The following is a 14,148-nucleotide window of genomic DNA, read 5'->3' on the forward strand; positions in this document are numbered from 1 at the left end:
AACACCGCATTAGAAGAGTTTGGAACTCCAGAGCCTCCGTCTACAACACATCAGACAGTGCAGACTCAGTATTTTCTTGCACAACATGCATTGTGGAATAATTTCAATAGGCTGGAGATGGAGATGGAGATGAAGCCCAAGCAGTGGGTTTCTGGCTTCTGGTAGCTCACTTCTAACTCCTTTATACACATAAAGCACTTTAACTAAAGTGACAATATGAGCTTCATAGGAATGACACACAAAATGAAAACCTCAGTGCTAATATGTAGAAAAAATAATTGAATGGATTAGTCAAAACAAGTAAATATTTTAATGTGTTGGGCCATTAGACACTCTATGGGATTTGAAAGAAACATGGAATTAAATGGCCAGTGCCAGCAGGTTAGAAACAAGCGGAACAAACCTGGTCTCCTTTAAAGGCTTTCATGCAGCCACACACTGCAGCACAGCTCCATAATCTTTTACACAAAAAAATCCATTCAAACTGACAAGTTAGTCTTGTACTTATTCTAACACCAAATTATGGGCTTTCACGAGGATATACTTACCTTGGGTGGTTTTCTTCAAGCAGAAACAAGGACCGCCATGCAGAGCAGCAATTAAGTGGAGGGGGCAGGCCAACCCCGACAGAGAAATCATGAAAAAGAAAATTAGGGAATGCAACAGTCAGTTTTTGATTTGTGACAAGACAGAAGAGATGATGATGATGATGATTGTTATTATTCCCATAATACACTCCCTCCGCCACCCACCAACCAGCTCATCCACCTTTCATTGCATTTATTCGATCATAGCAGGTAAGTAAGAGGTTAACTCCACAAGTCACCAGCTGCTAGGGTTAGTGACAGCAAGTGCCAGGCTGGGGGCAGATTGGGTTGAGGATGATGATTGGTCAGTCAAATTAAAATAAGCACAGTAGATTGAGGGGTTCACAGAAATGGGAGAAAACCGGGTCTGCTCAAGGGGACCCTCTTCATTCTTTAGTTATTTTAAGTTTCTGTAGTCTTGAGTCTTGAATTTAACCTTACAAGTACATAACTCTATCAATATAATTGCATTCACTTGTGTTTAATATTACCACAGTAGGCGTATTCTCACCTTTGGAAAGTGCTCCCTATGAAAGGCACTGTACAATGATGTCTACTAGTATAAATCATTCTCTGTGCACAGGAAATCATCTTAATTAATAAATAACCAATCCTCAGATAAAATGGAGTGATAGCTTGCTGAGCTGTACCTAGCACTGATAAAATATGCTATCATTTTCATAGGCACTATATAAAGTTAGATTTGGGTTGTAAAGCTCTCCTGCAGCAACACTTTCTGATAGTGAGAGCTATTGAAAGTGCAGAAGGTGCTTTTTGTGGAAGACGAATTTGCTTTGTATAGTTCATTATGACAGAGTTTATTATGAAAGGTGCTATAAAAAGCCTGAGAAGGGGCTTGATTACCTATAAAGAGGGGCTGCTTTGCAAAGCAAACTGTAACAGTGCTAGTGAGAAGAGCTAAAATAGTGAGACTCGCTAATCTATAAAGAGATTTGTAACAGGAATTATAATACAAGGTGCTGCGTTGACTGCAAAACTGACAGTTAGGTGACACCTTCATTTCCTTCTGTTGTTCAACAGTAACCATATGAAGGACATTTTCTCTTAAATATTATCTTTCACGTTACACACTATTGATCCATGATCATTGCACCGTTCCATCTAACTTGTTTCCATTTACACTGGTCTCTGTATTCATCATGAACGATCTGCTACAATACAAACAGCGAAACAGGTGGACCCAAGATCCTAAAATAAATAGCATATAAAGGTAAGGAGCTGTTGATACTTTTTACATTTCCTAAATTGTTATTCCTTGCTGCATTATGTACACTGTTACTTATGGTGGCTCATCTAGAGCAAGTGGAACTTCTTTTCTCTTTTTTTGGAAGTTTCGACTACATGATGGGTATAACTAAATGGGTATGACAAAAATAAATAGGATTTGATTTAATTTGTTGATTACTTACTCCATATATATCGATATTGTATTTATAGCATAATTAAAATTATATTGAAATAATCAATACACTGTGTCACACACGTGCGATTAGGGGCAGACAACGGGACCGACTGAGTGCGAAAAGTTGACGGATGGGAGTACAGGTATGGTGTATTAATGCCTTTCCCTCCTTCTTACCAGAAAACAAGATGATCTGAGATCCAATCTAATACATAATTCGCCTGCCTCCTCACTCACTCACTCACGTCCAAAGCCGAATGCGCAGTCGCCTTCTGCGCAGCTGCCCGAAAAACGTTACGAGACCGACATCCAACCCCAACATCGCGGCAGGCGGCGGATTTACGGCCGCAGAAATTCAAAGAGAAAGGCGACTTCGATTAAAGCTCTAGAGGCCTGAAAGGCGATTTCGACTACAGCTCGAGGCCTAATTACGCATTCTGATTCAATTACGCATTCATTCAATACACCTATATCAGGTTTGTGGTGCTTATACTTATTACTATTCCATATTGTACTGGAACATTCATAATTCAATATTATACTATAGGCCTGGAAAATTCATCAACTAACAGTACAAGCCTGTACAGTAATGAGTAAAGTGGACTACAATCATTACAAAACAACTTCTTCTTTACTTATCATTTGTTCTTCTTACACTGCTGACACAAACTCGTGCCTGTTTCATCTTACGTTGTTGAAACGGGGATCTTTGTCTAGTAAGACATAAATGGATGCTCCAAAGACAACCTCCTGACAACAAAGTTCAACGCACTTCCGCACCAGCTTACAGCCCTCCTCTGACGACTTCATTTCCGGTCGCTCACTGATGTCGTCATACGATGACGTCACCTCCTTCCCACTCCATTTACGTCACCCTTACATCTGTAATCCTTCCAGTTCCTCTCTCTGTCAACTGTTCATTGTCTGTTGTCCGGTTTGTATGCCTATAACCGCTATCTCAGTGCTGTTTTCACTGCCTGAGTGGTACACACTATATGGGGACGGTTCCCCAAACCTTAATTTGTTCTGTCTGTGTTCTTTATACTTCACAACTGTTAATTATATAAAAGTCATTTGAGTTTATTAAATGTCAGAGGTCAATGGATAGTTTCTTTATAAGCTACTGTAAATTTCTGTTGTATAGTATTTCCTGAGGCTACAGATCTATGCCAGCAAATCGGAAAGTTCCCATTTCGAATCCTGTAAATGCTAGAAGTGATACCACCACCCTGTTGGGCCATTGAGCAGGACCCTTAACCTTGCAATTGCCCTGTCCTGGGTATGACGTTAATCTGCATTCAGTCCTGCAAGCAGGCCCTCCAACTTACAGGGAAAACTTGGGGTTGGTGGCAGGATTGGCACTCCAGCCACCGTCAAAAACCTCACACTGTTCCATTGTGGTGTCACCCGCTGAACTCGGGTCCCAGCCCAGGTGGTTCGTCATGTGGTGGGTGCAGCAATGCTCTATCAGCGCATGCGCCCAACCACCACCACCTGGAGCATATGTAAGCAAAGACCAGTTTGACCTCACTCGTGTGCAAGCAACAGAAAGCTGGCCATGAGAGAAGTAATCCGATAAATCAATGCCTGCAATTTTCAGTGTGACCCTGTGATTTGTTAATGGCCAAAGCAAAGCAGAAACAAATTAGATTAGATAAACTTTAAAAATTCCATGGGGAAACGCAGGTGAATACAGCAGCAGAAACACAGACAGACTCGTGGGACAGATAATATGGCCAATCAATCAAATCAATCGATCAATCAATCTATAAAAGGAAATAAATGTATATTGTGTAGATATTTCAAAATGGACATAAACAGAAAATTGCAAACATTTAAAAGAAGGCCTAAAATTATTGGGAATCCGAGGAATTCTTTAGATAAAAGAAGATTTCACTTGCTTCATCTCCTGTCACTATTTCAGGCGCTATAAACTGAACAAATAAACAACGACAAATGAAAAAGAAGGTCAAGGAATCATCCTTCTTGTTCTTCGTTTGGCTGCTCCAGTTAGTGGTTGCCACAGCGGATCATCTTCTTCCATATCTTTCTGTCCTCTGCATCTTGTTCTGTTACACCCATCACCTACATGTCCTCTCTCAACATATCCATAAACCTTCTCTTAGGCCTTCCTCTTCTCCTCTTCCCTGGCAGCTCTATCCTTAGTGTCCTTCTCCCAATATACCCAGCATCTCTCCTCTGCACATGTCCAAACCAACGCAATCTCGCCTCTCTGACTTTGTCTCCCAACCGTCCAACCTGAGCTGACCCTCTAATGTCCTCATTTCTAATCCTGTCCATCCTCATCACACCCAATGCAAATCTTAGCATCTTTAAGAGTACAAAATTGTACTGAAATTTTGCATTAATCAAAGTAGCCTGCACCTTTTACTGATATAACATTCAAACTGTGTTGTGATGTGAGATTTTGCATATAAGTTGATAAATATTTTGTTATGTCTTTATTTGTAATTTAGGCAAAACTAAGTCAGGAAAATGAATTTTACGACAGAGTTGGGGAAGTGCTTAAAAGAAATGTTTCTCTGCTAGTGTCTCTCTCTCTCATCCCCCACACAAAGCCAGGTTGCCTAACTGCCAAGCTTTACCTCAACAAATGGTTTGGGGGGGTGGCAGGTGTTAAGATGTTCTATTTCCCCATTGGTCTGAAGTATGGCTGTTTGGAATTGGCTTCTATCAGAAGCCTTTAATTACCACAACGCCCTATTAGCTGTAGGGCTGGACAGAACATCTATAAAATTTGCTTGGTTAACCTCACTCTCTCTGTCTTACTAACATCTGATGAAGGAGCATCTCTCTGTGTTACCAAACTGATGAACTGAAAGGACAACACAATGGAGAGCACAGCTCAGCAGCCATATTGGAACAGGCATACGGTCTGTTCTGAAGAAAGCCGAGGACCAATGATGCCTTAACTAGAGACATTTTAAATAACTACAAGTCTGTGTGCTGCCTGAACTACACATCATTACCATTTAATCAGGTTGTATGGTTGCCAATATTCAAATGTACTTTGCATATTGTTGTTATATACTAGTTGATTACCCAGTGGCTTCGCTCACTGAGTGCAAGGGAAAAAATAAAATGTACTCTATAAGTTATTAAACAGTAAAACATTAACATTTAAGAAGTAAAGATATATTGAGCACTACTGGAGTGGTTTGGGGTAAACTACATTTTAAAGGTGCTATAACACAACAGGTAAGTAGTACTAACAGTAGCTAAAATGTATTTAGATTATCTCTCGGTAGTAGATCCCTTGTGAAAGGCGCTACACGACCGCTGTGGTATAGAAATTACATTTTCTATGTGATCGTCTAAATTTCTGCCTGACAACCTTGCACTATGTGCCTGTGATTTACTTCTTAAAATAATTCATCACAAAAGGAACTTTGAATGTTGCGGGGTTTTAGTGACCCGAACTCACCTTAAGGGACAGTAAGTAGTAGTGCAGAGTAATTTACAAACAGTCCTGCTTCGATGCATTCAATGATTACACTCATTCGCAAAGATTTCCACTCTCCCAGGAGCCGACGGGGCAATTGAAGTGTCACAAACAGTGCCAGAAGAGAGGATGCTGCTCGAAACTGCGAAGCAGCCCGACATTCTGCGCCTCCCAGCGTCCACTTTGTTCTCACGCATATTGTTTACAGCTCGCCGCAGTTAAAAAGTAGAAAGTCGCAAAGTTGTTTTCCTCATCGCTTGTACTATCAAGTGCTGCCAACTAAAAAAAAGCTACAATGTGGCAGTTTCCGCGACAGTCACGTGGACTAATAAATAAAACTTCTCTGTCAGAATGCGCCTGGCAGCGGACGGGTCAGCGCTGTAGTCCAGACAGGAGGGCTGGGAGAGGGTGACGTGGGATGTACTTCTATGGGATAGATTGGTGCGTTTGTGTTTACTTCTTTTCAATATCAGTAAAATAACTCTCACACAAATAATAACAATTCGTAAAGACGATATAAAAATGGCGTCCACAAACGAAGTGATTAGTTCCTGTATTATAATATGTTCTGTGGTCATATGTAATTTCCATATCACGTGGTCATACGTAATTTCTGTTTTAAAAGCGAAAATAATTTTATATATATAGATGAATATTACCAATAATACATTGTTTAAATTGTAATTTAACTCCTGCTTGTCTTTTACTACACCTAATTGCCTGAGTTAGGTAAGTAAGACAGTTGCCGAGTTATATGGTACAATACGGTATAAACAGTGGTAAGTCTGTGAGATTAGAGGCATTCTGACAAAGGCTACATATTAATAATACAATAGGGGAAAGTAGAGCAATACATTACTCCACCAAGACAAAACACTGTGGTAACCCTTTTGATTCAGAATGCCAGTCACCAACTCCAGCAAAAGAACCCCAAACCATCACACTTCCTCCTCCATGTTTGACAGTTGGTGTTACTCACTGAGGAACCATCCTGTCACTAACCCTACCACATACAAACACCCTGTGTGATGAACAGAAGATATCAAATTTGGATTCCTCGGTCCATAAGACTTTCTTCCAGTCTGCAGTAGTCCACAGCTGGTATTTCAAGGCCCTGTTTTGTCCTTTAAGGAATGGCTTTCTTCCTGCCACTCGCTCTGTCAAATCTGCAGTACAAAGTCTCCTCTTCACAGTACAAACAGACACTTTGCTTTTGTCGACCTGCACTGTTGAGCTGTGAGGTGCCTGGGATCACGCAAGCTGGGGACCCTCAGAAACTTGTGTTCTGATTGGCTTGTGACTTTGGCTCTGCCAGGCCTCTTCCAGTTTCCAATTGCCTTTGAATTGTGTAGGACACCGCTGGACTCACTGACACTTTGATGTCTTTTTGCAGTTTCTCTAAATGAAAGGCCTACACTTCTATAATAGATGCTCTGTCTCATATAATAATGCTCTGTCTCATTTTATTTGTTAATTGCAGGTTTCTTGCCATTATCACTGGAATTTCGAACTTTCTACAGTGTAATATTGTCCAAGTAGTACTCAGAGGGTGTAGTAACACAGTCTGTTCCAGCTCTGCTTTAAGATACACAGAGGGGTTTAAGTAATCAACAGTAATTTGGACACCCGTGCAAATTGTTTGCTTCAACTAGCAAAGCTTCATTTACTGTAACCTTTTAATATTTCCCCGAAGAAGGCCCATTTGGAATATTCTGACATTTCCTTTTTTCAGTTTTTCCTAACCTAACCTAAATTTTCACCTCTGGCAATGTATTGCTCACCTTTTCACCATTTTAGGTCAATCATTGCATTTCAACTGATTAAAACAGATGAAAAATAGGGGTGTTCTAGAACTTTTGACCCATACTGTACATTTCCCATAAACTATTTCTGTCTGCGCCATTCAAAAAAGAACACTGTCCTGAAATATAAATGTGCTTACTGCCACTGCTGCAGTGCCAGTCCTGGCTAGCAAAGTGACTCACGTAGTGGTGTGGACTTCATGAACTTTGGGCTTTACAGTTCAAAGAGGTGCTTAACTACTGGGCCGTACTTCCCGCTCCATAATACACTTCAGGAGACAGGCCTGTGCTGCCATGAAAGGCCTGATACAAGGGAATCATAAAAAGGGATTTCTTTAATTGTAACAATACACTATCCAGGCGGTCAAGCAACTACGCTGGCAAGCGGAATCCTCGTGATGCCAAGCGCTAAAGCACTCCTGGGATCTCCTACACACAATGCAACGTGAGCATTCCATCTGATGCCAAAGGACGAGGGCGGTCAAACTTGTTATTTACAAGACAATTAATGTGCCGCTTTGGTTCATCTGGAAGTAGAGTTCTTACTTAATGCCAAGAGGCACCGGGCTTAGCAACTGTCAGAGCCAATTACATCCCGCACGACTCGGGAGGCAGAGAAGCCCCACTGGTGCTTGTTTCAAGGGCTTTCATTTGTCAAGTATATTTATGAGGGCTCTTCTGATGTGACAATGCAAGTCCAAAGCTTACAAAAATATATAAATGAAAGATTAATTAGGGAAAACGTCAAACTGCAATTCTGAATGTGCCTTTCAGAGGAAACGGCCTCTCATTAAGCCAAAGTGTTTGAAACATAATAACCTCTCACCCAAATGCTTGCAGAAGAACTCTCGATTTGCATTCAAATACTTCAGAAAAAGGGCCATACACGAACATACAGTAGAATACAGACAAGAAAAAACGTACACCAATACACGGCACTACCGAGTAACCTTTATTTAATAAAATAGTACAAGCACAGTGAATTACCCATCTGTTCATCTCACTCATTTTCTGCACCTACTTTTCCAGCTCTATAAAAATGGACACAAAGATTTGTCAGCAAAAATACTATTAGGAATTTGGACGTGAGCGTCAGTAGGCTTTGTGCCCTATGAACCAAGTTACTCGAACTACTCTCTAACATTTCAATAATTATTTACCGCTCTGATGCTGATCTTTCTGATCATAAAATAGGTCATTACGATAGCAACTGACAAGAAGAATTCATAATTAATTGCAGAATTACGGTATTTGAGGGTTCCTCTAAAGTGTCTCTTTCTCTTGCACGATTTGGCTCAAAAAATAATCGGCACATCGTCACCTCACAACAGGTTTAAGTTTCGTGATTTTCTGTACAGCCGTTTTAGCTCTAGACCATCCTCAAGAAACTCTGACACACAGACAGACACACACCCATCATTGAGATATTGAAGTTTTCGGTATAAGGGGGACCCTAAAATGCTGAAATCCAATGAAAACCAGAGATCGAAATTTTGGACAAATCTAAAGCTTTCACTCCTCCCAACATAGACAACAGGTTATGGTGGGAGAAGGCGCAAAACAAAAACGTAGCTGCGTTGTTCATAACATCAAGCCATCTTTGATTCTAAATACTATTTAATCAAAAGCTCATTAATGACAAATAGTTATTTGTCCTATACTCTTTAGGCACACTGTACTAATGCTAGGTATGGCCTCAGTTCTTCGTGGCATGGATTCCACAAGATGGTGGAAATGTTCCTTTGAGATTCTGGTCCATGTTGACATGACTGTGTCACTCAGTTGCTGCAGATTTGCTTGTGAATCTCCCATTCTATCAAATCCCAAAGGTGTGCAATTAGATTCACATCCAGTGACAGGGAAGGCCACAGAAGAACACTGAACTCATTGGCATATTCATGGGACCAGTTTGAGATGACTTCTGCTTTGTGACATGCTGCTGATGCCGGATGCAGCCATTAGACGACGAGTAAATTGTGGCCATGAACGGATACACGTGATCAGCAGCAATACACAAGAAGGCTATAGTATTCAAGCAGGCCAAAGTTTGCCAAGAAAACATTCCCTACATCATGAAACCACCACCAGCCTGGAATGTTGACAATATGGTCTAAGGAGAAATCGAGATTCATCACATCACGTTACATTTCTTCCCAGTTTTCAACTGTCTAGTTTTGATCAGCCATTGCCGCCTCAGTTTTTTGTTCTTGGCTGACAGGAGTGGAACCTGACCTGGTCTTCTGCTGCTGTAGCTCATCTGCCTTAATGTTGTGCATTCTGGGAGATTTTTCTGCTCAAAACAGTTGTAAGAGGAGTTTTCTGAGTTACTGTAGCCTTTCTGTTAGCTTGAACAATTCTAGCCTTTCTACTCTGACCTCTCTCAACAAAAAGGCATTTCTGTCCGCACCTCTGCTAATGGCTGAATATTTTCTTGATTATCGCACTGTTCTGAGCAAACATTAGTGCAGGTGTTGGCAATGTCGGTCCTGGAGGGCTGCAGGGGCTACATGTTTTCTTTCCAACAATTGCTTAATAAGAAACCAATCCTTGCCAGTCTCAGACCTTATTTAATTTTATGGCTTGTTAGTCTGCAGTGTTAGGTTCTTATATCATAGATTTTGTCCTTTCCAATGATATCATCCAAATGATTTGAAGCCTAAAACGGATAATTTCCACTCTGTCACATTAAATGTTTTATTAAACCTAATAATGCATGATGAATGCACACAGGTGTAAATGGAAACAAGTCAGATGGAGAACTGCTGGCTCCTTTGACATTTACATCTTACTACTAATAATGAGCCATTAAAAACAGTTGATTCAGTTGTTCAAGACTGAAAAAAGCAATTAAGGGGGGGGAACCTTAATAAGCGAGACCACTAAAATGAAGCATCAAAATGTCACTTGAGCAATAAGAGCTTCATCAGCAATAACTGACATCTCATTAAGAAAATGGGTTGGAACAAAAACCTGAAGCCACTGCGGCCCTCCAGGACTAACATTGCCCACCCCTGCTCTTCAGACTGTAGTACATGACGATCCTAGAAGATCAGCACTTACAGAGACACTGAAACCAGCCTGTCTGACAACATCAACTATGCCACAGTCCAAATCACTGGGATAACAGTTTTTTCACGTAAAATCAGAACTGAAGCTCCTGACCTGTATCTGCGTGATTTTATGCCTTACACTGCTGTCACATGATTGGCTGATTAGGTAACTGCATGAATAAACGAATGGACAGGTGCTCCTAACATTTTGTTCAGTAAGTGTGTGTGTGTATACATCATTTAAATAGATCATCTATTAGATACTGCAGTTCATTAGAACTGAGAGCGGCAGCAAATACTGAAGTAGTAAATTGGCTACAATTAAAATGCCAGAAGTAGACAGTTGTGGAACACAAAGAAACCTTCAGCTAAAACAGAGCAAATGATTAGAGAGTCCTGAGTGATAAGACAAATAGGAAAGGCACTGTATAAAAAGGATAGATAGATAGATAGATAGATAGATAGATAGATAGATAGATAGATAGATAGATAGATAGATAGATAGATAGATAGATAGATAGATAGATAGATAGATAGATAGATAGATAGATAGATAGATAGATAGATAGATAGAGTCATGCACGAGCGCTTGGCGAACAGCTGATCGACCCAATTTGCTCCGTAAAACGTCCCGCGGGGGGACAACGGCAGTGTACTAATCTTTCTTTCTTTACTTCCTTAGAAAGGCAGAGACAGCGCAACCATAAAAACCGCCCGGACGGCTCTAGAAAGCCCACACTTCCGGGTTCATTCCTTCCCTCTGCTGACCCATGATGACGTCATGCTCCCAGAATCCACCACAACTCCTCCCAGCATTCCTCACGTTAATTTCCTGTCGGCCACCATAAAATGTCCACCCTCCCTCTCTTCAATGTCTTTTTGAGTTTTTGGAAAACAATTGACAAACTTTATTTTGCAGTATACGGGGCTAAAAACCCCAAACCTTTATCTTTGTTTGTGTCCTTATTCACGATAGATAGATAGATAGATAGATAGATAGATAGATAGATAGATAGATAGATAGATAGATAGATAGATAGATAGATAGATAGATAGATAGATAGATAGATAGATAGATAGATAGATAGATAGATAGATAGATAGATAGATAGATGGAAGGCACTATATATTAGGCAGATAGATAGATGTGAAAAGTGCTACAGTACATGACAGACAGACATCACATACTGTATGATGGATTTGACTTCCTATATTGAGTAAGTTGTACCTCATGCAGTAATTCCACTATTCACTCCAGATTAGGATTTTGGGCTTAGCTGCTAAAGCCCCAAGCGTCACCTCTGCACTAATTCAGCTTTCTGCTGATGGAATTGGGCCCAAAGTATTTCTCAATGATCTTCCTTACCCCACCCAGCAACAACAGAGACTTAAGCCCTGGAAAGCCGTACCAAATCATCAAAACGTGCGGCGACAGACATTTCCTCATTCATTTGTCATTTGCTTATTTCTTTCACGCTTGTGCTAATTGTAAAGAACTCTTCTTCTCTGTGAGAATACAAAAAGCCCCCTCTCTCCTGTGCAGACAGTGCTATTCTTTTCTTTATAAAATGAGATTATGATTTACAGCCTAACCCCTAAAAGAGGGAGAATATTATGTCTGCTCTGAGCTGGCGGCCGCATTGTTGCCACTGCTGTATCAGAGCAATGGGAGGCCGATTCTGCAGTCTGGTGTGTTGCATGGCTGCTGTTAAATCGCCTTCGCCGAATACACTAAACCAATTAGTGAGGACCAGCGGCCTGAGGTTTGCTCAAATGAGGCCCTTCTCTCCATTTTGAAACTCGGCTGCGCTGAATTTTGCATATCAAATTGCTTTTAATTAGCACCTTTCAACAGTCAGCCTCCTAAGAGTAAAGAACATTATTATTATTTTTCACAGAACTACTGACTTTACTCAAGGAGAAGTGCACAAATTGTTCAGAGCGGTTAGAGCACTCTAACATCTGATGTAACTCTGGATACTAACCGAGGTCAGACGCAGTTTCACACTACATTTGAAGAAAGCAGGTTAATCCCATCAAAGATGCAGGACCCGATTTGAGAAGAGGCCCAGATACATCACAGTTAAACAGATATTGTAGTTCTGATATCACAAAAGTAAAGGAGGACATTTTTAGTTTCCCATCTGCTTTTATCTAATGGTGCGTGAAATTTCATAACAACATATTTACTGTAACTAACATTCTAACCCGCTTAATCCACTTCAGGGTCATGTGGGGTTGAAGCCTTCATAGCAGCATTGGGAGCAAGTTAGGATGAGGCGCCAATCCATTGTGTGGCACACTAATAGAAAACCAGGCAAAATGCTGTTAGAGAACATTGAAATGAATGTGTCACTTTGATAGTCAGCTGCTTGCATTTGTTTTATTACCTCATCAGCATGGAGGTGCCATGGTAGGCACTGCTGCCTTAGAGAATCCAGCATCCTGAATTGAAATCCAACACACGTTCCTTGTCTGAACTTTGCAGGTTTTCTCTGTGTCTGTGCCTGCATTGAAAGTCCTCTGGACACTCTGTCTTTCTGCTCACATCTCAAAGACATGCTGGTTGGGTCAATTTGTTCCCATTTGAGTGTGAATATATGCTTGCATGTCAGGTGCAATGAAATTCATGCATAAGATATTTGACAAATGAGAGGAGACCGTTCAGTCCACCAGACTCATTTGTTCAGCTAATAGATAAGCCCTCCCAGTATCTCATCCAGATTCTTCTTAACAGTTGTAAGAGTTTCTTCTTCAACAACTTCATGTCTAGAAGGTTTGCTCCTGATTCTTACAACTCTTCGCATAAGTAAATACTTCCCCTTAATTTCTAAAGCCTTCCTATAAATGAATGACCTACACTTTTAAGGATAATAATAAAGTATATACTCACGTATAAGTCGGGCCTTGAAACTGGAAAAATCGATCATAAAATCAGACCCCGACTTATACGCCCATTTTTTGTTTTTTTACATCTTCTTGCCTCCTCCAATCTCACATCAGTTTCTCAGATTCTTCAAATTTTGTTGCAGCAGCGCAGTTAACAATTTCTTTCGCTGCTTCAACGAATTTTAATTTAAAACCAGCTTCATATTTTGTTCTGATCGAACGCTCCATCGTAGATAAAGGATGCTCTTACGATAAAAGTGTGTGAGGGTGTGAGATACAAAAGACAGAAATCAGTGCAAACATCGCTTCGGAATAGTTTGGGTATTACCGTGTGGTCACGTAGGCACAATACATAGAAAAAAAGGCCGTGTGCTCCCCCCGTGGTTACTCTCTCAGGTGGGCGTTAGCATATCATCATCTCTCGGACCAATAGCGTGAGTTTTCCACATTCGACTTATACGACCGACATTATAAAATACCAGAACTTATACAGTAGCATCAAGTCCCGACTTACCCACAAGTATATACGGTACTCTGTCTCATTTAATTTAAGTCGTTCTTCAGAGGGTGCAGTAACACAGTCTGTTCCAACTCTGCTTTAAGACACACAGAGGGTTTTAAGTAATCAACAGAAGTTGGGACACTTGTGCAAATTGTTTGCTTCATTTACTTTAATTGCTGCAGAAGGTCTATAGGTTGTAACCTATTAGTTGTTCCCAGAAGAAGGCCCATTTGTAATATTCTGAAATTTCCTCTTCTTTACAGTTTTTGCTAACCTAAACTTTTAATTTAAACCTCTGGCAGTTTCCTGCTTACCTTTTCACCATTTAATGGCCTATCATTGTATTTCAACTGATAAATCAGAAAAAAAGAAAACTGGAAAAACTGAGGTGTTCTAACACTTGACTGGTTGTGTGTATCTCCTCTGAACAGT

At 40.5% G+C, this 14,148-nt stretch overlaps 1 protein-coding gene across 7 annotated transcripts in view; it reads right to left on the bottom strand.

Annotated features, from left to right (window-relative positions):
• The window catches only part of kif13a (kinesin family member 13A), a 305,123-nt gene that overhangs the window by 182,970 nt on the left and 108,005 nt on the right, over positions 1–14,148 (bottom strand). For 6 of the 7 annotated variants that reach the window (XR_007936595.1, XM_028817275.2, XM_028817271.2 and 3 more), the window contains exon 3: positions 549–561. The exons of the other annotated variant lie outside the window; for it this stretch is intronic. Coding sequence is in view for 5 of the 6 variants with exons in the window: in XM_028817275.2 (XP_028673108.2) it covers positions 549–561 (13 nt within the window). In the remaining variant the exon portion in view is untranslated. The remainder of the gene's footprint in view (positions 1–548; positions 562–14,148) is intronic. 7 annotated transcript variants of the gene reach the window in all.

Source organism: Erpetoichthys calabaricus, chromosome 13 (assembly GCF_900747795.2).
Source record: "Erpetoichthys calabaricus chromosome 13, fErpCal1.3, whole genome shotgun sequence".
In the NCBI taxonomy this organism is placed as follows: domain Eukaryota; kingdom Metazoa; phylum Chordata; class Cladistia; order Polypteriformes; family Polypteridae; genus Erpetoichthys; species Erpetoichthys calabaricus.